Here is a 27617-nt window from a genome sequence, read left to right as displayed (position 1 = left end):
AGAAAAACGCCTATATTCTGACCTAAATCAGGAGATGGACGTCTTTCTCTCGCGGGTGCCCAAATCGGTATAATCGAAAGCCGATTTTGGGCGTCTTCAACTGCACTCCGTCGCGGGAACGAATAAAGTAAATGGGGGCGTGTCGGAGGCGTGGTGAAGGCAGGACTGGGGCGTGGTTATCGGCCGAGCAGAGATGGGCGTCTTTAGCTGATAATCGAAAAAAAAAAAGGCGTTTTTACCGCGATTTTGGGTCACTTTTTTTGGACCCTTTTTTTTCACGAACAAGTCCCAAAAAAGTGCCCCAACTGACCAGATGACCACTGGAGGAAATCGGGGATCACCTGCCCTGACTCCCCCAGTGGTCACTAACCCCCTCCCACCAAAAGAAACCCACTTTACAAACTTTTTTTGCCAGCCTGTATGCCAGCCTCAAATGCCGTACCCACCTCCATGACAGCAGAATGTGTTCTATCCTCTGACAGCCTTTCCCTGGTTCTGATGTGGCTCTCGGGTGAGTGTGACACCCTTTCTGTTAAGGGCACTGCAGAGTCACATCAGCAATGCATTGTGGTGGGTGTAGGGTATTGGGCTCCGTGATTCCACTAGCTTGTGTTTAATGCTCACTATGTTGGTAGTTGGTAGGCTCTACTCCCATGGTGCTTTTCCCTCTGCTTACTGGGTCAGAGTGTGCCCTGTTTTGTTTCCAGTAGTCCATGAGGTAGTGGCCATTTTTGTAAGCCAGTTTTAGATCCCGGTCATATGTTAGCCACGTTACAGCACTTAGTTCTTACCTTGAATGTTGCTGAAAGAGGGCATTGTACACCATTCTGCCAGCTCGGACCTACTGCTAATCTCAGTACCAGCGAGACTCGTTGCCAGTGGGGCACAACCTCTGATCTGCAGTTAACTGTGAGTAAACGTGCTTATTCAAATAAAGGACGTTTTCAGCGAGATTAGTCTTCAGGTGTCAACTGTTGTGCCAAGGTTATACACCAGCAACAAGTCCTGTCCCTGGAGCACGTTTAGTGGGTACTGCAGTGCACTTCAGGCAGGCAGACCCAAGCCCATCTCCCCCCCCCCCCCCCCCCGTACCACTTGTGGTGGTAGATGGGAGGCCTCTAAAACCCACTGTACCCACATGCAGTTGCCCCCGTCACCCCTAAGAGCTATGGTAGTGTTGTACATTTGTCCCTCCCACGACCAAATGGCTTGGATTAGGACGTTTTTGAGCTGGGCGTTTTTATTTTCCATTATCGCAAAAAAAAAAAAAACCGCCCAGCTCAGAAAGGACTAAATCCATGGGCATTTGTTCTGTTCAAACCGTATTTTCGAAACAAAAGATGGACGCCCATTTTTTTCGAAAATACGGTCTGTCCCGCTTCTTCACGTACCCGTTTTCGGACATAGACGCCCATGGAGATGGGTGTTCGCGTTCAATTATGCCCCTCTATGTTTGTTTGTCAAACAGCCTCATAAAACCTGCATGTTCATGGTTAACATGTACACGGGTGAAATATGCACAAAGGTTACAGGTCCACTTTGTAAATCCCCCCTCCCCACTCAGCTCCACACACCTTCCCAAACTAAACCTCTGAGCTTGCAGGTCACATAGAAGTACTGCCTTCCTGTTACCACATGCACTTTTCACGTGTAAATTAAAAAACCTTTAATAAAATGACACACATTGGGTCTGAACATCACCACTTAGATGTATGAAGTCGTGTGGCTAAGCAATGGCATCATGCAGTCTCAAGCCCCGCCCCCTTTTGTGCTAAACTTTACTGTATGCCCATTTATATCTCCAAAAGCATCCATTCAACTGGCCACATTTTTTCTTTAAAAAACAAACAAATGCAACCCTATGCAGCTGACCTCACTGCCTGCCTAAATGCTTTTGATTATCAACCTCACGCTATTTAATGTGTTTTGCAATTTGAAAGCACTGAATCCAAAAATGTAAAGTCTTTGGGGATGGGGGAGGGAGTGCAAGAGGAGCCTAATGGTTAGTGCAGCGGGTTGTGGACCTGGAGAACCAGGTTCAATTCCCTCTGCAGCTCCGTGTGACCCTGGGCAAGTCACTTAACCCTCCGTTGCCCCAGGTACAACAGTAGTACAATGTACTACTTAGACTGTGAGCCCACTAGGGACAGACCCAGTACCTGTAAAATGAAACTGTAAAACTGCTAAGGTCTAAGTGGTATATAAATACTCAAATGAATGAATATATATGTACACATATGCACAGAAAGTTAATTAACCTGAGTCTATTCCAGTCATCTTCACTATTTTTCTAGTGGTGGCCATGTTGGTGAAAAAACCTCAGCGTGAAAACCTGTTGCCGGATGTTGGGGCAGGGGCATAGCCAGACCTTGGCGGGAGGAAGGGCCGAGGTGGGGGGGACACTGTTTAGCAGCCTCCCCCGGCGCTGACCCCCCTCCTGCCACTTTGGAACCCCCACTGCCGCAACCGCAACCCCAACCCCCCCACCATCGCCTGCCCCGCCGCCGCATCAGGTACCTTGTTTGCTGGCAGGGGTCCCCAATCCCCGCCAGCAGAAGTCTTCTTCAGCGCCGGTCGACTCCGGCACCTTCGTTGTGTGATCATCTGTTTCTGACGCCTTACGTCCTCCACCGTGCATGTAGCCCCATGCAGGACGTAAGGCGTCAGAAACAGATGATCACACAACGAAGGCACCAGAGTCGACCGGCGCTGAAGAAGACTCTTCGGCTGGTGGGGATTGGGGACCCCCACCAGCAAACAAGGTACTTGATGATGTGGTGGCGGGGTGGGAGGCGGGCGGGTGGCAGGGTCAAATGTAGAGGGGGCCAGGGCATAATCTGTGGGGGCCCATGCCCCCATGGACCCACGTAGCTACGCCCCTGGGATGGGGTGAAGGGGTGGGGGGAGTCCTCCAATGACACAGCTGTCCTAAGGCAGGGAGGGATGGGAGGATTACCCTGCTGATACAGCCGGCCTGGCAAAGTTAGTGCCAATAGCATGACTCTTGGGAGGTGGGGGGGGGGGGAGATGACTCAGAGGGCCACGCTTAGAGGTTATTCAAACATGCGTGGGATAAGCATAAAGGAATCCTGTGCAGAAGGAATGGATCCTCAGGAACTTAGTCAAGATCGGGAGGCGGGGCTGGTGGTTGGGAGGCGGAGATAGTGCTGGGCAGACTTATACGGTCTGTGCCAGAGCCGGTGGTGGGAGGCGGGGCTGGTGGTTGGGAGGCGGGGATAGTGCTGGGCAGACTTATACGGTCTGTGCCAGAGCCGGTGGTGGGAGGCGGGACTGGTGGTTGGGAGGCAGGGATAGTGCTGGGCAGACTTATACGGTCTGTGCCCTGAAAAAGGCAGGTACAAACCAAGGTAAGGTATACACAAAAAGTAGCACATGTGAATTTATCTTGTTGGGCAGACTGGGTGGACCGTGCAGGTCTTTTTCTGCCGTCATCTACTATGTTACTATGTTACTATGTATGGGGACTACCACTGGCCCTTTGGCCTTGCAATGAAGAACAATGATCCATACAGTTTTGATTTTAAACCTAAATTTTGCTAATTTATTAATCCTTCACATATTCCGAAACAATTACTTTAAGGATACTAGAGTAGACCACAGAAAGATAAAGGATTATCCAGAGTTCAAGTAAGTTTAAAGTAAGCTACCATGATCAAGAGATCCCAGGCCTACAAAATAAAAACGCAGGGAGATATCCGATTTCCTTTTGAAGTAAAAAAAAAAAACAAAAAACACCCAGATACAGCAACATCTTCCTTTTCAAATCCAACAAAAGCCCTTAATACGTTAATATTGAAATTTATAACGCAGCGCTAAGTAGCAAAAAACACATTACTAACCTCGACTTTGTTTTATTCGTTTTCTTTTCACCCAAGATGAAATCAGCTGCTGCAAACTCAAGCCAACCAAAAACCACTTAACTAATTAGCCGTTGCAGTCACCGAGAGAAAAAAAAAAACCATGAATCAACACTGTTATTACAAGTGGCACATTTGAGTGGCATCTAATTATGAATTGATGAGCGTGATACTTGCATTACCCCGCATCACTACCGCAGCCCATCAGGGACTAAAAGCCGCTGATGGCACAGCCTGGGAGAAACTCCCACTCAATGGAACAGCGGGCACCCCAACAACCGGCCTGGCAAGGGGCCCTCCTCCTCTCCAAATGACACGTTAAGTGTAATTACTGGTAGACATTGTAAATAAACAGGATTGAAAGTGAAAATTGTACCAAGTGCCCAGAGACAAAAATCTGACACACGTTGGAAGTGGCAGGCCTTAATTGAGAGTTCCTTTGACTGCTGAAGATCATTTCAACTGCATTTCTCGGAGGACAGTGATTATAACTGTGGAGACAGGGATGCCATAATGGTATTCGGCAATGCTGACAGTTCAGTGAATTAAAATGTATCTGCTGTTGTGTGGAAGCCCCTTGATGAGAGGTACAGATGCCTCAGTGGCCTTATCATTATATCGCAGCGTTCATGTTGCCATCAACCTTGCCGGCTCCAATTGAAAAGAAATGATTGTCTGCTAGAGCTCTCCCCAACTCCCTAACCCCCCCCCCCCCTTTCCCTTAGCCACCCAATCTCTTGTGCTGAATACAGTCGATTTTCAGAGAGCTATGAAATAACGCAACTAGGCCTCAAAATGCAGCTGCTTTGCCATCAAGCGGGGCCCCTCATTAAAGTGGAATCGCACACAATGCGTGTTTACACCGAGAGAACAAATAAAAGCTGAGCCCAGGCCAAGTTTATTCAGATACAAAGCTGAGTGCAGCTCCTCCCTCAATGCGACTGCCTTTTACATTGTAATTTAAATAATGGGCTCTAGCGCTTCCTTAAAAATCGTAATACTCCTGCTGTATTCTCTCACTCGGCTGACAAGAGGCGAGAGAAGGAAGACGGTGAATCTGGAACGGTTTTGAGCCCCTCGGACGCTCCTCTGTTTGCACCAGTTGCCGTCGTCTTCCGTGATTTTGCAGCTGTGCTTGTGCCTGGGTCTGGGCGCATAGCAGGGAGAGCCACCAACGAAACATCTGGACAAGAAATACTGATGAACAGTTAGGAACCATTAAAAAGTGATTTAGGGATGGCCAGTGCACTTTTATATAAATCAATTACAAACGCACATGTTGAACACTGCACACAAGTCTGGTCGCCCTGCCTCAGAAAGGGCAGCGTACAGTTAGAAAAGGTACAGAAAAGGCCGACAGAGATGGTTAGAGGCATGGATCTACCTCTGTAGGGCTTTTCAGCTTGGAGAAGAGACGGCTGAGGGGAGACATGATAGAGGTATATAAAATAATGAGTTGAGTGGAACAGGTGGATGTGAAGCGTCTGTTCACGCTTTCCAAAAATACTAGGACTAGGGGGCATGCGATGAAACTACAGTGTAGTAAATTTAAAACAAATCTGAGAAAATGTTTCTTCACCCAACGCATAATTAAACTCTGGAATTCGTTGCCGGAGAACATGGTGAAGGCGGTTAGCTTAGCACAGTTTAAAAGGGGTTAGACAGTTTCCTAAAGGACAAGTCCATAAACCAAGCCGCATTGAGCCTGCCATGAGTGGGAAAGCGCGGGGTACAAATGTAACAAAAAAAAAGGACTTGGGAAAAATCCACAATCACTACTACTACTTAACATTTCTAAAGCGCTACTAGGGTTAAGCAGTGCTGTACAATTTAACAGAGAAGGACGGTCCCTGCTCAAAGAGCTTACAATCTAAAGGACGAAATGTCAAGTTGGGGCAGTCTAGATATACTGAGTAGAGGTAGGTGGTTAGGTGCTGAAGGCGACATTGAAGAGGTGGGCTTTGAGCAAGGATTTGAAGATGGGCAGGGAGGGGGCCTGGCGAATGGGCTCAGGGAGTTTATTCCAAGCATTGGGTGAGGCGAGGCAGAAAGGGCGGAGCCTGGAGATGGCGGTGGTGGAGAAGGGTAATGAAAGGAGGGATTTGTCTTGAGAGCGGAGGTTACGGGTAGGAACTTAGGGGGAGATGAAGGAATAACATGTAATGAATGTTTGTACGTTTGGGAAGCTTACTAGGTGCCCTTGGCCTGGATTGGCCGCTGTCGTGGACAGGATGCTGGGCTCTGTATGAGGAGAGACCCAAGAAACCAGGAGGCCCCAGCTTTGAAAAGAGGAGGCAGGAACGAGGTGTATGAAATCATGAGTGGTTTGGAGAAGGTAAATGGGAATAATTAATGTGGCCTAGCAGATATGCGTTTAAAATCTGCGCTCACAGTATCATTCTTAGTGCAACAATACTTCTGTAAATACAGAATTATAATTTATTTCAACAAAGAATTTAAAGAGAATCAAACCAGGTAAAAATCAGGATTGGCAGTAGGGAAGTATCCTTCATTTAGCTCCGACCTGCATCCCCAATTGTCTTTCTTTCCAACGCTGGTAACCCTCATTCACCCTTAACATAGGCAGCCGAGACCCCTCGGGCCTAAGGGTATTCGTGATATTGAATAATAACAAGACACATGATATTTTCTTATCATGGCACAACTTGGCCGCAGCTTCATTTTAACTGCAAACAACATCATAACATCAAAACCCTGGGTATACCCAAGCCAATCACCTTCCGGCTTATTAGCCGACCCAGTCCGTCGTCATTAGCAAGACTGACCAATCGTATACAGAGCTCCCCGCCGCACAGCAAGGGCGCTCAACTGTAAGCGCAGCTATCCCAGCTGCCTAGCTTACACCATCAGGCTTGGGTACCCCGCCAAAGCTGCGACAAAATATATACATGTACGTGTTCACAATAAATCGGGGGGGGGGGGGGGCGCTGGGTGCAAGCTGATGCCCGGACGCCAGAAGAGGACGTCCGGGCTCCGCCCAGGGGTTTTAAACCCCTTTTATTTCCCACCCTTCCAAGCAGGGTGCCTCTGAGGGGCGGGAACATGCCCACTGCGCCCGCTCGCACCCCGTTGGCATTAGTGCGCATGCCCGTCAGGGCACGGCGCCATGTTAATGGCAGCTCCGTGCATCCAGTGGGGCACTGCGCCTTGCTTGTATCTGGTACTCTCAAATACAAGCACAACCCTGGCAGTGATCCCTTCTCTCTCACACATTCAGACATACTTGAGTCAATTCCCTCTCATACTTCACTCAGTCAACCCCTAGCATCCCTCCCCGTCAAGCCCTTCTCCCACATTCCCCCAATCGCTTCTAATCATCGCTCATCCTTCCTCCACTGCCTAGCAGGGGCATAGCCAGACCTTGGCGGGAGGGGAGTACAAAGTCCAAGGTGGGGGGGGGGGGCACATTTCAGCCTGCCTCCCCTAGCCGCCAACCCTACCCCTGTTGCTGACCCTCTCCGCCACTTTCGGACCCCCTCTGCTGCCCCTCCCCCACCACTTTCGATGTAACGTGTAGGACATGCATGCAGGATGTCAGTCAGGACTCACAGCACAGATCAGCGACGCTGAAGAAGACTAAGGCTGGCAGGAGTTGGGGACTCCCGCCAGCAAAGGTACCTGGCGGTGGCAGGGGAGGGTCGGTGGCGGAGACGGCGGAAGGGGCGGTGAAAAGCAGCGGGGGTTGGGGGGGGTGTCAAAAGTAGAGGGGGCCAGGACTAAATCTGTGGAGGCCCATGCCTCCACCTAGCTACGCCCCTGCAGCCCGGTATCCATGACTTCTAAGCTCCGTGGACACCTGCCACCACCCCTGCCAGCACACGACAGGTAGGTCCAAACTGCCTCTGAAGCAAACAGCCAATGCCAAGGCCCTCACCCTTCCTGCAGTCAAGTTCTCCAGTGCCACTGCCAATGCTTGCTACCGTCACATGCAATGTGGCTCCACCTTAATCAAATGCCCTGCCTCTGCTCACCCCCCCCCCCCTCATTATATGTTACTGGTGTGCCAGCCTCTAATTCAGTACACAATGCAAGGGACCCTGTAACTCACAGCCACCCACAGCCAGAGCCTGACTAAATAGGAATGCTCAAGACAAAGGCAGACAAAAAAAAAAAAACCCCACTACCGCTTAACATTGAAGATACTGACACCTTACGGATATATCTGGTATTGCAGCCTCTCATATTTACAAAGGAAAAGGGGTCCTTATACTAAGGTGTGCCGAAAAGTGGCCTGCGCTGGTGTAGATGTACGTATTGGACGCGCGCAGGTCCATTTTTCAGCGCATCTGCAATAAAGGACCTTCTTTTGGCCGAAAATGGACGTGCAACAAAATAAAAATTAAGAGTGCGTCCATTTAGGGCCTGAGACCTTACCTACACCCACTGACCTAGCGGTAAGGTCTCACGTGTTAACTGGGCAGTAATGGTCTATGTGCATACAATGCCGATTACTGCCCGGTTAGCGCCACGCGCCGGAAAATAAAATATATTTTCCCTGAATGCTTAGTGGACGCGCATAAAAAATAAAATTACTGCGCAGCACCTACGCGGCGTCAAAGTGAGTATAGTTGTAACTAATATCAGAAAACACAGAAATGTGCTCAAGGGTATTCAGGGACTCCTGGAAGCTCTGTTATATTTTATGAACAAAGCTTATCATGAGATGGAGATGAGCTGGGAAAAAACCAAGGACGTCAGAAACAGAAGGAAGCCTTTTGCGAGAAGAGGAGGACCTCGGCTGGCGGGGGTTGGGGTCCCCCGCCAGCAAAGGTAGGCGATGGACACTTTGACAGGCAACCACGATCTTCCTACTTCTTTTCGATTCTGCCGACAGGCAGGTCTGCCGAGAGGGGGGACAGGGGGGACAAAATTCCCCGGGCCAGAGCCACCGGGGGGGGGGGGGCCCGGCGCCGCTGCCGCAGTCCGGCCCACCCGCCCTCCTTCGCTCCCTGGCATTGAATTTAAGCACCTCACCTTCGAAAGCGCAGCAAGCAGCGGCAGACCACTCCTTCTTTCCGTGACCCGCCCTCACCTGATGTAACTTCTGCGAGGGCGGGACACGGAAGGAAGGAGTGGTCTGCCGCTGCTTGCTGCGCTTTCGAAGGTCAGGCTCTTAAGGTCAGTGCAGAGGGCCCGGGGGTGGAGAGAGGGCCCGGTGGCGGGTGGAGGGGGGCCCGGCGACCTCGGGTGGGGGGCCCCGGGGGCGGCCTTGTCCCGGGCCTGGCCCAGTCTCTCGGCGGCCCTGCCGACAGGACGTTCCAATCCACACCAGGCAAGTTGAAATCTCCCAGCAACAGTGCCCCCCCTTTCGTACCAAGCTCATGGATATCATCTATCAGATCCTTGTCCAGCTTCCCCGTTTGTATCGAAGATTTGTAGATAACACCCGTATGGATACAGGTTCCATCTTCTCTTTCCAGAGCAATCCGTATAGATTCTTCCTTTTCCCGGGTCCCCTGCATTTTAGCCCCTCCGATATTATTTTTCACCACTCCTCCGCCTCTTCGGCCCTCCCTATCCTTCCTAAAAAGATTATAACCCAGTATGTTTCGCATCCCATTCATGAGAGTCATTGAACCACGTCTCTGTAATAGCGACAATATCCAAGTCTTCTTCACATATCGGGGCTTGCAGATCTTGAACCCTTTTACTTAGGTTTTTTTTTCAGCTTATCAGAAAGAGATACCGGAAGATTCACCCAAATTATTTATACACCAAACACAGCAATTTAGAAGTAATTAGTACAGCTACAGGCAACCAATGCAACTGATACAACAGAGGTGTAATATGAACAAATCTCTTAGACCCAGTTCTTAGCTGCCATGTTTTCCACCAGGTGCAAATGTTGCAAATTGGATTTGCCAAGTCCAACTAAGAGTAGTCTAACCTACTGGTGACCAAATCAGCCACTATTTTTAGTCAAATTTCCTTCTGTTAATACAGGTTTCAATTGTCGTATCATTCAAAGATGAAAGAAACAAAATTTTACAATTTTACCAATCTTAAGAATTAAATTTCAATACAGTATCACAACCCCCCCCCCCCCCCCCCCCACACACACACACACAAAGTAGTTATTTCCTGCGGTAATGGGAAAGAAGGAAAAGAGCATGGATCTGGATACAGGGATTCCAGAGCCTCCTGCTCGTAACACTGAGGAGATGAAATATATGGAAAAAGGGTGGGGTGGGGGGGGGGGGGTAAGTTCATAGATGAGGCAATGGGTAATTAACTTGCCCAAGATCACAAGGAGCTACAGTGGGAACTGAACCGGATTTCCCTGGTTCTCAGCCTTCTGCTCTAACCATTAGGTTACTCTTCCAGCAGGTACAGTAGGAATACAATTAGTCTGATAGTTTTTGGCATGACATGTGGTTGTAACATCTTGAGTTGAGCTACAAGAAGGGGTGCGGTTTGCCTATAAATCTAAGCCTCTGCCAGAAGGGGGAAGGTTTAGGAACCCTATGCAAAAGTGCCTGAAGCAGGTGATAGAATACCCTTTTTTTCTCAGTACTGCAAATCTTGAGATTTGAATGCAGCCTTAGTGTGAAAGGAGCAGAACTTTTCACTTCTGAAAAGAGTTGCCTAAAGTAGTTTAAGAGACGTTATGCCTGCCAAACTACTTAGAATGGTCTGCTTGGAAACAGCACACAGGAATTTAAAGAGTCAATAACTGGCTATTTGCCTAAAAAACTGGTGAGAGGCCATTTCCTTGTTCTGATGTGAGAAAAGTTACTTGAACAAGAAAAATCTCATACATCACTAGAAAATTCACACCGGAGAGAGACCACTTTCACATTCTGAATGTGACAAATGCTTCATTCGGAAGGATAGTCTAGTATATCACCAGCAGATCCACTCTAGTGGGAGACCATTTTGATTCTGTGAATGTGAGAAAGCTTGTGAGGGTTGTGAGGTTAGTGCAGCGCGCTTTGATCCTGGGGACCTGGGTACGATTCCTGCTGCAGCTCCTTGTGACCTTGAGCAAGTCACTTAACCCTCCATTGTCCCAGGTACCAAAACTTAGATTGTGAGCCCTCTAGAGACAAAGTACCTGCATATAATGTGTGAAGAGCTATGTTCGTCTAGTAGTGCTATAGAAATGATTAGTAGTAGTAGTAAAACTCCTCCTCAACTCTCACCAATTACAGTTGTGATTAAAGCCAGGGAGATTCACAGATTAAAGAAATCATAGTGGGAGGTTGGGGAACACAAGAATTGCCATATGGGACCAAACCAAAGCCCATCAAGCCCTCTATCCTGTTTCCAACCATGGACAATGCAAGTCACAAGTACCTGACAAAGATCCAAAAAAGACCAAACCCTCGGACCAAGACAAGATTCTGGTTTCATGTGATAAATGTACATGCATTGAATCCCTCGTGAAAGAAGTAAAAGAACTAAGAGAAGAAGTGGCAAGACTAAAAAACATCTGGGACAACCAGAAATTTGTCCCAGAAATTCAGGTCAAAACACTGAGGACTTCCAGCAAAGGGCGAGAAGATCAATCCTCCAACTCCACCTTCTGTTCAACTAAAGAATTGGTTCACAGTCCTGGAGGTAGAAGAGCTTGAAACGTCTAAAAAACAGGAGGAAACAATAACCAAAAATGCAATCACCGCCGGACAAAGGGCCAAAAAAAAGCGAAAGGTAGTGGTGGTGGTTGGGGATTCAATTCTCAGGGGTACCGAAGCACCTATCTACTGGCCGGACATGTTGTTCAGGGAGGTGTAATGTCTGCCTGGTGCCAAAATTCGCAATACTGTGGACAGATTGCCTAGACGCATCAAGTCTATTGACCACACTCCTATGCTACTCATCCATGTTGGCACAAATGATACAGCTAAATATCCAACTAAACATATCATATGAAACTTCATGGCTTTGGGTCAGGGGGTGACGCATCAAGGTGCACAGGTGGTGTTCACATCGATCCTTCCTGTTGAAGGTAAAGGCCGAATGAGAGAAGCTCGCATCTTTGAGATAAATGTGTGGCTGCGTGGTTGGTGCCGACGAGAGTGCTTTGGTTTCGTAGACCATGGGATGATTTTCCAAGAGGAACTGAGCGGTGATGGTGTCCACCTGTCAAGGAAGGGAAGGAGTGTCTTCAGCTGGCTAAAGTACTAAAGAGGGCTTTAAGCTAAAAATGATGGGGATGGGTACAAAAAGCCAGAAAGCCATAATTAACCCCAAGGAAGGTAGGACATCTAATCCCTCTATAGAAGAGACAAAAAAGAGTAACATCTGGAGAGCCTTGTATACCAATGCCTGTAGTATGGGAAACAAACTTCTTGATCTTGAGGCTACCATGATGGAAGCAGACTTGGATTTAGTGGCTGTCACGGAGACGTGGTTCACGGAGAACCATGACTGTGATGTTGCTAAACCTGGCTATAATCTATTCAGGAAGGACAGAGTAGGAAAAAAGGGTGGCAGTGTGGCATTATATGCTAAGAATGATATCCAAGTGATGGAACTGCAAGACACGTGGGGTAAGGAAGAAGCGCTGTGGGATAAACTGGAAAGAGGGAAAGGAAAATGTATCTATATCAGAGTGATATACAGACCACCCTCACAGTCGGAGGAAATGGACGGACTTAATTGAAGAAATCCGCAAGGTAGCTACGAAAGGGGAAGTACTACTGATAGGTGACTTCAATATGCCAGATGTTGATTGGGGTGTCCCAGCTACAGGGTCATCTAGAAGCAGAGAGATCTTAGATTTCCTACAGGAAGAATTCTTCATATGCCATTATTAAAATGCACTTGGGGAAAATCCACTGCTTGTTTCTGGGACAAGCAGCATAAAATGTTTTGTACATTTTTGGGATCTTGCCAGGTATTTGTGACCTGGATTGGCCACTGTTGGAAACCGGATGCTGGGCTTGATGGACCTTCGGTCTGTCCCAGTGTGGCAATGCTTATGTACTTATGTAAAACACAAGCATACAGAAACCATTTCCTTAGCTTCAACCTGCCTCCATGACCAAAACAAAGTACCCTGACCCACAAAAGATAAGACGCTCCTGAGCCACCTTCAAAGAACTGCATTCATCAAACTACTCAAGCCCACATGCAAAACACTGACTCCAACATCCACCAATTTGTTTCTAATTTCATTTTCTTTTTGGTATTTAATTTCTACTGAGCCTATGCCAGGAGCCAAGCCTCAAGGGGTAGCGTATAATAACCCACACATTAATTTCTGCAACAATTTCTAATGAAGAGGTTTCTGCTTCTTTAGGAAAATTATTCTGGCAATTAATTACATCCAACTTTAGAAACCAGTAACTTCAAAGCCCTTTGTATATGTGTAATTGATCATATTATATTAATTACAAGGACAATGCTCTGCTTGGTCCCCCACCGTGCACTCCATTCTACCCCCTTACAAAAGACGCTCAGAAACAGAACTCCACAGGCTTCGTTTTAAGTCTGCTTCTAATTAACATTACAGACATTTGTTTTTCTTTTATTTCCCTTCTTAACCTGAACAGGTTTCTACTTTCTACACCGTCGTATAAACAAGTCAAAAAAAATAAAATCTTTTTTCCCAGAAATAAATAAATACACCAGTCTTTAGGCAACAAAAACATAGGGACAAAAGGAAAACTTTAAAAGCCATTTATCCAGATAAATGGCAAATTACCCGGATAAATTAGGGGGGGGGGGGTAGTTATGAATGTTATTTTAGCACAGGTCCTATTTTATGCAGTGAGACCTAACATGTCTTAAAAGTAGCCCACGTTGATAACTCCCCCCCTTAATTAAAGAAAAAAGAAATTTCTCTAGAAATGGAAATCATCGAAATATGTAATAAAAAAGTGAACCAAGTACAAGTCAATCAAGCCATTGTGACATCACTGATGAGGTTGGCTCTTATTGGTGGAAGGAGGCATTACGACATCACAATATCAGTTCTGGTTACCAGAGGCTGAAACTCTTCACACCAAGGGGGGGGGGGGGGGGGGGGGGGGATGTGAGCCAAGTATAGGACAATTAAGCCATTGTGACATCACTGATGAGGTTGACTCTTATTGGTGGAAGGAGGCATTATGACATTACAATATCAGTTCTGGTTACCAGAGACTGAAACTCTTCACACCAAGGGGGGGAAGTGAGCCAAGTATAGGACAATTAAGCCATTGTGACATCACTGATGAGGCTGGCTCTTATTGGTGGATGAGGCATTATGTTCCCTGTTATTACCTCAACATTAGATCAGTGGGCAACAAAATACCACTCCTAAAAGACTGGCTAGAGGAACATGATGACAAAAAGTTATTCAAAGTCGTTAAATCGTGGCTGTCTAAATGGCAGATGACGTTTAATGTGAGCAAGTACAAAGTGATGCATGTGGGAAAGAGGAACCCGAATTATAGCTACGCTACGTCATGCAAGGTTCCACGTTAGGAGTCACGGACCAAGAAAGGGATCTAGGTGTCGTCGTTGATGATACGTTGAAACCTTCTGCTCAGTGTGCTGCGGCTAAGAAAGCAAATAGAATGTTAGGTATTATTAGGAAAGGAATGGAAAACAAAAATGAGGATGTTATAATGCCTTTGTATTGCTCCACGGTGTGACCGCACCTCGAATATTGTGTTCAATTCTGGTCGCCGCATCTCAAAAAAGATATAGTGGAATTAGAAAAGGTGAAGAGAAGGGCGACGAAAATGATAAAGGGGATGGGACGACTTCCCTATGAGGAAAGGCTAAAGCGGCTAGGGCTCTTCAGCTTGGAGAAAAGGCGGCTGAGGCGAGATCTCTTCATGTTCAAGTGTACAGCGCTGCGTACGTCTAGTAGCGCTTTAGAAATTATAAGTAGTAATAGTAGTAGATATGATAGAGGTCTATAAAATAATGAGTGGAGTTGAACGGGTAGATGTGAAGCGTCTGTTCATGCTTTCCAAAAATACTAGGACTAGGGGGCATGTGATGAAGTTACAATGTAGTAAATTTAAACGAATTGGAGAAAATGTTTCTTCACTCAACGTGTAATTAAACTCTGGAATTCGCTGCCAGAGAATGTGGTAAAGGCAGTTAGATTAGCGGAGTTTAAAAAAGGTTTGAACGGCTTCCTAAAGGAAAAGTCCATAGACCATTATTAAATGGACTTGGGGAAAATTCACTATTTCTGGGATAAGCAGTATAGAATGTTTTGTACTTTTTTGGGATTGTGCCAGGTATTTGTGACCTGTATTGGCCACTGTTGGAAACAGGATGCTGGGCTTGATGGACCTTTGGTCTTTCACAGTACGGCATGTACTTATGTACTCATCAGTCGGGATGCCTCTTTTTAACGGAAACCTGGCTATTCTCTGAAGAAGACCCACCAATCAAAGAACTAACTCCCACAGGATACAAAACTATCACACTAACCCGGAATGGGAAAAAAGGAGGGGGCATTGCCCTCATATATGAAGGCATATTCGATGTTGCACTTACAGACTCATTCCTAACTCCAGATCTAGAGATCCTTGCATGCCATCTCAAAGACTGCTCATGAATAGTCTATCTAAATGGCCTAAAGCTTACCCTCAATTTTGCAAATTTGTCTCAAAAAACTCAACTGGAAGTTCCTATAATCTATTAATGGGAGACATTAATGTCCATTTAGAAAACCTGTCAGACACCAGCAGGACTGATCTCTGCACTTTTCTGTCCTGGGAAGAATCACTATGGTCTGACCACTACAGATGCTCTCACAATCAACTGGAATCGCTTCAAGAAAACCTACAACAACAACACGTTACATCCAGAGGGAGAACAGACCCCAATGCCTTCTGGGATGCTGTACTGCTAAAACTGCCTGAAGACAGAATACTCAATTTAGAAATCAACTGGCTTAAAATCGGCCTTCAGATCCTGGATGAGATAGCACCCCTCTGCTCCCAAACTAAGTTGATACGGAAAAGTGACAGATGGTTCAGTCCAGACCTTCTGAAACTAAAACATAATTGCAGAAAACTTGAACACAAATGGAATAAAGAGAAATCCAACCTATCCAGGGCCAACTGGTGAGCAACAGTCCATATCTACAAAAAAGCTACAACTTTAGCCAGAAAAAATATTACTTGGAGCTGATCCAAAAAGGGGCATGTAATCTGAAATAACGTCTCCATTGTCGACTCACTTACTACACCTTCCAAACCTGAAGAGCATTCAAAAGAGAAACTTCCTTCGGCAAACCAGCTAGCCAGATATTTCCAAGACAAGGTGAATAAGCTTAGAACTGGTCTCCCCTGTACCACCGACAAAGATTTTGGCTCTCTAGCATCCCTGTCTCCCAAAGAAGGCACCCCTGCAAACAGAACCTGGAAGGAATTTGATAACACACAATGGTCTGCCTTTATCAAACTGTTCTCAAAGTATGCTCCCTCTTTACTGCATACTAGACATCTGCCCTCCCCACTTGATGACCACCACCCCACCATCATTCCGCACTAATGTCCTCTCATGGATTGATCAGCAACTGTCACTAGGAATATTTCCTCAAAACGTGGCCAACCAACCTAGGCAACTGGTTTCTAACTACAGACCGGTAGCCTCCATCCCATTCATAGAGTAAATGACGGCAGATAAAGACCTGAACGGTCCATCCAGTCTGCCCAACAAGATAAACTCATTTTACATGGTATGTGATACTTTATACGTATAACCAAGTTTGATTTGTCCTTGCCATTCTCAGGGCACAGACCATAAAAGTCTGCCCAACACTGTTCCTGTACTAAAAGTTCTGAAGCTAACGTCGAAGCCCCTTAAAATTTACACTCCAGCCCATCCATATCTATTCAGTCATGATCAGGACGCAGACCGTAGAAGTCCGCCCAGCATTGGTTTTACTCTTCAATTACCGGCATCGTCACCCAATCTCCGCTAAGATTCTGTAGATCCATCCTTTCTAAACAGGATTGCTTTGTGTTTATCCCACGTATGTTTGAATTCCATTACTGTTTTCATCTCCACCACCTACCGCGGGAGGGCATTCCACATATCTTTACTAAATTAATGGAGGGAATAGTAACCCTACAGCTCACTCACTTCTTGGACTTGCATGATATTCTTCCACCATCTCAATTAGGATTTCGTGTGCTTTTTAGCACAGAAAAAGTTCGTAGCTCCATGTTACACCACATCCAACTATTGTTAAGTGAAGGACAAAGCACACTGCTACTTCAATTTGATCTGTCCTCAGCGTTTCGACCTAGTAGATCATACTCTCCTACTATGGAACCTCAAAGAAATGGGAATCACAGGTAATGTTTTAAAATGGTTCAGAGGCTTCTTGGAAAGTAGATCATACAGGGTCAAAGTAAATATAGATATCCCTAAACAGAAGAACTGTTCCAGTAGTTGGTAATGGAACTCATACAAGGTGCTTACAAACAGGGAGAGTGTTTCTGAGGTTATAGTGTGTGTTTATCTGGTATCCAGTCATCCCTGGATGGTATGGATCAATATTAAGACATACATGGAGAGAATTCATTCAAAACCGAAAGTTCTAGACTTCAAATAAAGTAGCGTTGTCAAGATGGGGGATTACCTCAAGGAGTTGTTAGCAGGATGGGAACATCTGTGGGAAATAGAAAAGAAGTAGGCAAAATGAAAAAAAAAAAAAAGCTATTTATAGGCAACAAATCTTTTGTTTAGGAAAATAAATACAAGTAAGAGGAAATAAAGGCCAATTTGTTTCTCAAAAGTAATAGCTGAAAAGATAAGGGGAGAAACGATAACCTTTATAAAATATAAGAAATTGCAAAAAGAGAAAGACGTGCAACATCATCTAGAAAAGCAAAGAAAAAACATCCAGTATGGTAAAATGGAAAGGGGAGAGGAGGGGGGAACAAGACATTTTTTAGTGATAGGATAAAGCGGAATTACTAGTACTTAAATATTTCTATTCTATGTTCACAGATGAAGGGATGGGAGTAGGAGCTCAGAAGACAAACACACAAACACAGGTACCCGATGGCGGCGGCAGGAAAGGGGGGGGGGATCGAAAGGGTCGGCAGGGGCCAGGGCCAAATCTGGGGGGGTCCCAGGCCCCCATAGCCCCATGTAGCTATGCCCATGGCGGCAACACCGACACAGCCCCATTCAAAGTAAACGGGGGGGGGGGGGGGGGGATAAAGTTACAGGCACTGACAACAGCCACTTTTTAGCGCGGCTTGCTAAAAAGACCTCTTTATCCGCTAAGCTAAGCACGCATTGGTCTGAATATCGGCCGATTCACAGTTAACTGCCAGGTGATCGAACTTACCCAGATTCTCAATGCTGGAGCCTAGATATGGCCTGGCACTATCTGGGCTTATTCAGCCCACAGCTATCAACAACTTAAAAACTACCGACTGCCACAGGTTGAATATCGGGCCCTATAATGTTAAGGGATCACACAATAATTGTTTTGTTTGGGGGGGGGGGGGGGGGGGGTTGTGAATTCCCAGAGATTGCTGGTTTTCTTTATGCTAAATTGGGGATTAGGAATCATAAGTACCTAGATGAGATTACATCAAAAACAGTGGGCAAGGCAAGATGGCTGCCTGGGGTACTGCATTGTTGGTGGGGTGGGGGGGGAAGGATGCTAGCAGGTCATGCTGGGGGAAGGTATCACATAACCTGCTATGGCAGGTGGAGCTGCTGTAGTACCACTGTACTCCAGTATGCAGTGTCATCCAGCAGATGCCTCCTTGTCCAGCTACATCATCCAAGCAGACCCTTCATCCCCCACTGCCCATCAGTGGTCCAGTTTGCATGTACATAGAAAAGTGGATATGTCTGAAACCAGGGCCGGCGTTAGGGGTGTGTAAACAGGGCAACTGTCCTGCCCCTCCCCCTCCCCCCCCCCGTCCCGGGGGGGCTCCAAACCTGCCTAAAGCTGAAATACGGACAACCTGCAAGCAAGCTTTGGGGGCCCCTTCCCTAGTGTCTGTCCTGGGCCCCGTCATGCCTAGCTCCGGCCCTGTCTGAAACAGAATGCCTGCAAGAGAGAGAGAGAGCGCGAGAGGAAAGCTGGGATTGAAAGGAAATGGAATTAAGGGACATCCTGTGAAAGGTCAAAGAAGAAACACAGTACTGGCTACTTAAAGGTGGATTTTCACATAAACTACAGTATGTTAAAATAGGAAAAGATTCAACACTTTGTGATGTTGCAGCTAGATTGCCTTGGTTCCCCCCTGGTGTGAACAGTTGTAACAGTTTGGGGCAGCGTTACATATATTCAGGTCTGAAGGTTGGGAGTGGTGAATAAAAGTGGTTGCATAGGTGGGTGGACGTGTATTTGGGTAGTACATAAGCACATACTGGGAAAGACCAAGGGCCCATCAAGCCCAGCATCCTGTCTCTGACAGCAGCCAATCCAGGCATCAAGAACCTGGCAACCCCCCCCCCCTCAGGAATCTGTCCAAACCCCCTTTAAATTCCGTAAGGCCAGCCACTGCCACCACATTCTCCGGCAATGAGTTCCAGAGTCCAACTACACGCTGAGTAAAGAAAACCTTTCTCCTGTTTGTTTTAAATCTACCATATTCTAGCTTCATCTTGTGTCCCCTGGTTTTGTTGTTGTTTGAAAGTGTAAACAAACGCTTCACATCTGTCCGATCTACTCCGCTCATTATCTTGTAGACTTCTATCATATCACCCCCTCAGCCGCCTTTTCTCCAAGCTGAAGAGCCCTAACCTTCTCAGCCCTTCCTCATAGAGAAGTCATTCCATTTATCATTTTTGTCACCCTTCTCTGCACCTTCTCTAATTCCTTTATATCTTTGTGAGATGCAGTGACCAGAATTGGACACAATATTTGAGGTGCGGTCGCACCGTGGAGCGATATAATGGCATTATAACATCCTTGTGTTTGTTTTCCATCCCTTTCCTAATAATACTCAACATTCTGTGCGCTTTCTTATCTGCCGCAGCACACTGAGCAAAAGTTCTCAACGTCTTATCAACGATGACTCCCAGATCCCTTTCTAGGTCTGTGACTCCTAACGCGGGACCTTGCATGACATAGCTGTAATTCGGGTTCCTCTTTCCCACATGCATCACTTTGCACTTGTCAACATTGAACTTCATCTGCCACTTTACGCCCAATCCCCCAGTCTCGCGAGGTCCTCCTGTAATCTTTCACACTCCTCCTGCGACTTGACGATCCTGAATAACTTTGTGTCATCTGCGAATTTAATTACCTCACTAGTTACTCCCATCTCTAGGTCATTTATAAATATGTAAAAAAGCAGTGGTCCCAGCACAGACCCCTGTGCTCACGTTTGTTTAGTCCTTCATTTGATTTATAGCTGCCCATTTGGATAGACTCAGGGCAGGGTGAATGGCTGTTTGTGGGCAGGGTCTGTGGATGGAGTGGAGGGGGCAAGGCGATGCCCCCTACACGTTGCAAATCTCTCTTCTCTTTTTGCCCAATATCTGCTTTTGTGGCCATTGCAATATCCGCTTTCCAGAAGGACTTTAACTGAGCAGACCTTCTGAGCTCTGGTTTCTGAAAGCTTTCTTACATGAGTTGGTGATTGGGAGGGGGGGGGGGGGGGGAAGTAGCACCTGTGTATCTAGTCCTTGTCTGAATAGGCTGTCACCAACCGGCTACGTGGTTTTGGACAGGTCAGGAATAAACTGCGTCTCATTAGATATCATTTGCTACTTGTCAGCAGTAAATGCGCCAGTGATTGGAGAGCACAATGGCTACTCGGTTTCATGCCTTTCAGTTGTATTGTGAAGGTTTTCAAATATTACTACTCATCAACAACTTACAGTAAAAGCTCCATTATCCGACACTCAACCAACCTAATGTTCAACTAAATGGCAAACTAGCAGAATTGCTTTGCTTTTTTTTTTTTTCCTTGCACACCTTCTGGTGTAGGAATGTCTGTAAGAAAGGGAACATGCACATACATGTTCCTTTAAGCCCCAGCAGTGCTATACTGAGCACAGGATGAAGAAAGATAACCAGGAGAGCATTGGGGGGGGGGGGGGGGGCTGGAGAAAAAGCACTATTTTTGACACACTCTCTTTAATAGCCAGTTCTTGGAGGAGTAGCCTAGTGGTTAGTGCAGCAGGGTTCGATTCCCACTGCAGCTCCTTGTGACTCTGGGCAAGTCACTTAACCCTCCATTGCCCCATGTAAGCCGCATTGAGCCTACCATGAGTGGGAAAGCGCAGGGTACAAATGTAACAAAAATAAAATAGATACTATTGGAGATTCTACATGGAATGTTGCTACTATTGAGATTCTGTTGCTACTATTGGAGATTCTACATGGAATGTTGCTATTCCACTAGCAACATTCCATGTAGAAGGCTGCGCAGGCTTCTGTTTCTGTGAGTCTGACGTCCTGCACGTACGTGCAGGATGTCAGACTCACAGAAGCAGAAGCCTTTTCGCGGCCACATTGGTGATCTGCAAGGGCTGACTTCTACATGGAATGTTGCTAGTGGAATAGCAACATTCCATGTAGAATCTCAAATAGTAGCAACAGAGGAGGAGTGGCCTAGTGGTTAGGGTGGTTGACTTTGGTCCTGGGGAACTGAGGAACTGAGTTCAATTCCCACTTCAGGCACAGGCAGCTCCTTGTGACTCTGGGCCAGTCACTTAACCCTCCATTGCCCCAGGTACAAATAAATACCTGTATATACTCTGCAAACCTCTTTGAATGTAGCAATATATATCAAGTCCCATTAACAAGATTCCAGGCACAATCTCAAAGAATAGCAACATTCCGGAATCCCAAAGTAGCCTAGTGGAATGTTGCTATTATTTGAGATTCTACATGGAATGTTGCTAGTGGAGGAGTAGCCTAGGGGTTAGTGCAACAGACCTTGATCTTGGGGAAATGGGTTGAATTCCCATTGCAGATGCTTGTGACTCTGGGCAAGTCACTTAACCCTCCATTGCCCCAGGTACAAGTACCTGTATATACTATGCAAACTGCCTTGAATGTAGCTGCAAAAACCACAGAAAGGTGGTATATCAAGTCCCTTTCCCTTTGGCTTCCTACCTGCCTGGGCGTGGCTTATTGGGCTGAAACTAGAATGGCCCATACCCTCGGCTACTAGAACTTGTCTGTGGAACCTGATGATTTCACATGACAAACAATAGCAATTCAGTGCCATAAAAGCAAGCGATACATACTCACTTTTATTCAGCTCTTCTAGTTTTCTGACCGCTTCATCCCGCTCCTCTCGCACCTTCTCGTACTGTGGCAGAAGAAAGAATTTTGAGCGTACAATGGAATGGGACTAGACTTGCAATAGCTCGCAAACAAATCTACAATTTGTGTATGAAACAGTGGCGTAGCCATGGGGTCCTGGGCCCCTGTAGATTTGGCCCTGGACCCCCCCTGATGACAACCAGGGGCGTAGCCAGTTTGGGGCCACAGGGGCCTGGGCCCCCGTAGATTTGCCCCTGGACCCCCCTGCTGACAACCCTTTCGACCCCCCCTACCGCCGCCAACCCTCTCCCGCTGCCACCGTTGGCTACCTTTGCTTGCGGGGGACCCCAACCCCCACCAGCCGAGGTCCTCTTCTTCTGGCGCAAAGCTTCGTTCTGTTTCTGTGAGTCTGACGTCCTGCACGTACAATGTGCAGGACGTCAGACTCACAGAAACAGAACAAAGCCTTGCACCGGAAGAAGAGGACCGGCTGGTGGGGGTTGGGGTCCCCCGCCAGCAAAGGTAGGCAACGGCAGGGGAGGATTGGCAGTGGGGGAGGGGGTTGACAGGATCGTCGGCAGGGGGGGTCAAAGTGGGGGGTGGTGGTGGCCGCAGGGGGGGTCAGCAATGGCAGGGGGGGGGGGTCGGCGGCACCAGGGGGGGCTAAAATGTGCCCCCTCACCTCAGGCTCTGGACCCCTCTCCTGTTAAAGTCTGGCTACGCCCCTAGTATGAAATGGAAAAAAAATGCTTCATTCTGCCACCTACTTATACTACTACTACTACTTAACATTTCTAGAGCGCTACTAGGGTTACGCAGCGCTGTACAAAATAAACAAAGAAGGACGGTCCCTGCTCAAAGGAGCTTACAATCTAAAGAACGAAATGTCAAGTTGGGCAGTCTAGATTTCCTGGGAAGAGGTGTAGAGGTTAGGTGCCGAAAGCAGCATTGAAGAGGTGGGCTTTAAGCAAAGACTTGAAGACGGGCAGGGAGGGGGCTTGGCGTAAGGGCTCAGGGAGTTTGTTCCACACGTTGGGTGAGGCGAGGCAGAAAGGGCAGAGCCTGGAGTTGGCGGTGGTGGAGAAGGGCACTGAAAGGAGGGATTTGTCTTGAGAGCGGAGGTTACGGGTAGGAACGTAAGGGGAGATGAGGGTAGTGAGGTAAGGAGGGGCTGCAGATCGAGTGTATTTGTAGGTTAGTAGGAGAAGCTTGAACTGTATGCGGTACCTGATCGGAAGCCAATGAAGTGACTTGAGGAGGGGGGTGGTATGAGTGTATCGGTTCAGGCGGAAGATAAGACGTGCAGCAGAGTTCTGAATGGACTGAAGGGGGGATAGATGGCAAAGTGGGAGGCCAGTGAGGAGTAGGTTGCAGTAGTCAAGGCGAGAGGTAATGAGAGCGTGGATGAGAGTTCGGGTGGTGTGCTCAGAGAGGAAAGGGCGGATTTTGCTAATGTTATAGAGGAAGAAGCGACAGGTCTTATAGAGATTAGCAGCCATATTTGACTATTCAAATTTCAAAGTATTTACAAAAACAAGGGTGCACCGATTTTCCATTGTTTTCATGGAAAAAAATCTAATGCGGCATCAATAGAAAGTTAGCTTAGAACTTAAAGGTTACCTCCCGCAGTCAGCGCTGTTTCCAGTGACCAGCGTTGAACATCCGGTTTATTTTTGGTTGGTACTTAGTGCTGGACGGTTAAGTTTGACCCAGTCAAACATACTCCAGGTATTGACGTAGCCATATCTGGCCACCAAATTTGTCCGGCAACACACTGAAAATCGTAGGTTAGGTTATATTGCGTAAAATAACCGGCTATCCGCTAGGCGCTAACTGGCAATATTCAGTGGGAGACAGCCAGCTATCTTCCATTGAATATCGCCGGATAGCCAGCTAAGTACCATTTAACCGGCCAGGTACCAATCCTGGATGGTTAAACGGTTTTGAATATTGGCTGGTTGGTCTTCACTCAGCCCTGAAGGGCCACCAACAAGTCAGGATTTCAAGGTACTCTGAATGAATATGCATGAGAGAGATTTGTATGCTGTAGAGGTAGAAGGCATGTGTGGAGGAGTGGCCTAGTGGTTAGAGCAGTGGAACATGGAATGTTGCAACTATTTGAGATTCTACATGGAATGTTGCTATTATTGGTGATTCTACATGGAATGGTGCTAATGGAGGAGTGGCCTAGTGGTTAGAGCACCGGTCTTGCAATCCAGAGGTGGCCGGTTCAAATCCCACTGCTGCTCCGCGTGATCTTGGGCAAGTCACTTAACCCTCCATTGCCTTAGGTACAAACCTAACCCTCCTGGGACAGAGAAATATCCAGAGTACCTGAATGTAACTCACCTTGAGCTACTACTGAAAAAGGTGTGACCAAAATCTAAATAAATAAATCTCTCATGTGCATATTCATTAGGGATAGGTAGAAACTTGGACCAGTCGGCAGCCCTTAAGAACTAGGAGCGAAGACGAGGGATTAAAAAAAGCTAATTTTAATGATAAATTCGATACTTTTGATGTTTTCCACTTCCTGCGTGCCAGGGTTCTTTGTACCGCAGCAAGTAAAAAAAAAAAAAAAAGTCCCCAGCACACATGGGCATGCGACGGGGAGTCCTTATCGTTACCCACCGAGATGGCAATAAGGGCTCCCGCGCTAACCCAGCGGTAACCGAGGAGCACGTGGCGAAGCCTGATTACCGCCGGGTTAGTGGTGTGCAAGCCATTTCCAGAGGTTTTCCTTTTTCCCCCGGAAATGGCCGGCGCTTGGGGCGGGACTTCCGCCGCCAGCTGTGTTGGGCCAGCGGTAGTCCCCGAAAGAGCAGGCTCAGTAAAAGGGCCCCATAATTTGTTTTTGACACAGGCACAAAGTATGACAAAAAAAAAACACCTTTTGTTTTCAAATAAGTTACAAGCCTGCTCCCTGCCCACCCCTCCACCCTCAGCACAATAAACACAACACAAAACAAAACTGGATTATCTTACAAACTGATGGTATGGGATTTGCGTTACAAGACGTATGAGGAGAGACTTGCTGACCTGAACATGTATACCTTGGTTGAAAGGAGAAACAGGGGTGATAAGATCCAGACGTTCAAATATTTGAAAGGTATTAATCCGCAAACGAACCTTTTCCGGAGATGGGAAGATGGTAGAACGAGAGGACATGAAATGAGATTGAAGGGGGGCAGACTCAGGAAAGATGTCAGGAAGTATTTTTTCACGGAGAGAGTAGTGGATGCTTGGAATGCCCTCCCGCGGGAGGTGGTGGAAATGAAAACGGTAACGGAATTCAAAAATGCGTGGGATAAACATAAAGGAATCCTGTTCAGAAAGAATGGATCCTCAGAAGCTTAGCCGAGATTGGATGGCAGAGCCGGTGTGGGGGGGGGGGGGGGGGGGGGCTGGTGGTTGGGAGGCGGTGCTAGTGCTGGGCAGACTTCTATGGTCTGTGCCCTGAAAATGGCAGATACAAATCAAGGTCAGGTATGCACAAAAAGTAGCACATATGAGTTATCTTGTTGGGCAGACTGGATGGACCGGGCAGGTCCTTCTCTGCCGTCATCTACTATGTTACTATGATCACCTGCTTGTGTCAAAGATCTGTGTCTGCTCCATAGGCCTCTTACACTTCATTATTATTAATTGTTACATTTGTATCCCACATTTTCTCACCTTTTTGCAGGCTCAATGTGGCTTGCATATAACCGTTAACGGCGTTAGCCGATTCCGGTCTGGACAAATACTTGGTATGAATGAATACAAAGTGATATTGTGGTAGAATGACGTACATGTATGGTAGGTAAAATTGGGGGGAACTTAGGGAGGGAAAGGGGGAAGAAGAGTCAGGTAATGTCCGTTATATAGGGAGCGGCTGAGAGCACATTTTTAAGGGTACACAAAACTTCCAAGTTCTCACTCACGGTGACCACATGAGACAGAGATTAAGCATACGTATGTACCTGGTCCATGTACAATTTAAGAAGATTATCCCCAATCTGCCAAGGAATAAAGACATACAGTTTCCTGAAACCAGAGTCTCAGTTTTGTTTGTCCTGCACCCTGCTGACCAGGCCAAGGACATCACTGGGAAAACACAGAAAAATCTCTGACTCAGACCAGATCAGGTGATGCCAGCAAACAATGCACATGATTATTCCAGGTAAAGGCTGGTTTTTCAACCAGCTTCCAGCAGAATCAGCACATTTTCAAGTTGGCTAGCTCAGGTTTCTGTTTCACAGGTTGCATGGAAGACTGAAGGTGGTTTGGGGGGGGGGGGGGGGAGGTTAAGTTCTCTCCTTTGAAGACAGGACAACCCTAAAGAACCTTACATCTGCCACCCCTGCAGTGCCAGCCACATTAACATGACACACTTGGCCAACTGCCCTTCCCTCCTCACCCCTCCCAACAGCCCTAAATGGGAAGCAGCCTGTAACTACAGTCTTATCTGTCTCTCCCACATAAGCACACATCAGAGGGGCAGGAAAGGGACAACATAAGCAAGCCCTTGTGTAACACTGCTCTTGAAAGACCTTGAAGTGTAAACTCACACTGCAAAAGTAAATGAAATGATAACAGAGCTGGCTCTCTTGAAGGGAATGCGATTAAACAGATTAAGTTTGCTTTTTTTTTCTTCTTTTAATACTATCCCTATACAAAAACATTTGCATCATATTTATTTACCGACAAAGCGCCGCTGGTATTTTGTCTTTACCCTAACTGAGGGGTGCAGATCTCAAAACACCTGTCAGAAATGTTATTACATTAGTGTCCAGATAAAAGGATGTCACCTGCCCCTTATTTGTTGATCTCTGCTCTACATTTCCTCTACTGGTAGCTACTCCATCCGCTGACCAGGTACTTTTAGGACAAAGAGAAGAGTCTGGAAGGATAACGGCACAGGAAAGACATGCACGAGTCAACAAGTGCTTTACTGAAGCAAGACGGTGTTTTCGGGCACAGACTGGAATAATTCTGCACTGCCCTGAAATACAGCACAACAGAAAGGAATCGTGTTCTTAACCAGTTCAATCAGACGGACAATACGAAACTGTTGGGATTTGTCATATTTTATGTTTTACTGTCTACAGCATATAATCTGTGGTACAGAAGAAGGAATTATAAATCAAATAGACAATATATCACAAAGTAAGTAGCAGACTGGTTGCAGCAAAAAGGGCAGAAAAGCATGGAAGCCGAGGTTCAAATGCCACTCCCGCCACGGATGCTCCTTGTGACCCGGGGCAAATCACTTTATCTCCCATTGCCTCGGGTATCCACCAATTGCAATCTTCTCTGAATCTACACACACCCAGCTCCTCTGATGTACAACCTGTTTCCCAGCAAACCTCACATTTTTCTTCCCCCAAACCCTCTAGATCCTGTCACACTATCCCACACCCACCCCAGAACCTCTCACCCCCTACTACTACTACTTGACATTTCTAAAGCGCTACTATTTCACGGACAGAGTAGTGGATGCTTGGAATGCCCTCCCGCGGGAGGTGGTGGAAACGAAAACGGTAACGGAATTCAAACATGCGTGGGATAAACATAAAGGAATC

General features: G+C 46.9%; 1 protein-coding gene across 1 annotated transcript in view; it reads right to left on the bottom strand.

Moving 5' to 3' along the window:
* The window catches only part of LOC115471039 (shootin-1-like), a 162012-nt gene that overhangs the window by 85882 nt on the left and 48513 nt on the right, over window positions 1–27617 (bottom strand). Inside the window, exon 3 of the mRNA XM_030204707.1 lies at window positions 22039–22099. Coding sequence (XP_030060567.1) covers window positions 22039–22099 — 61 coding nt within the window. The remainder of the gene's footprint in view (window positions 1–22038; window positions 22100–27617) is intronic.

The sequence above is a fragment of the Microcaecilia unicolor genome, chromosome 5 (genome assembly GCF_901765095.1).
Source record: "Microcaecilia unicolor chromosome 5, aMicUni1.1, whole genome shotgun sequence".
NCBI lineage: Eukaryota > Metazoa > Chordata > Amphibia > Gymnophiona > Siphonopidae > Microcaecilia > Microcaecilia unicolor.
Note: the sequence above shows the minus strand (reverse complement) of the source record. Positions and strands in the feature narration are given on the sequence as shown.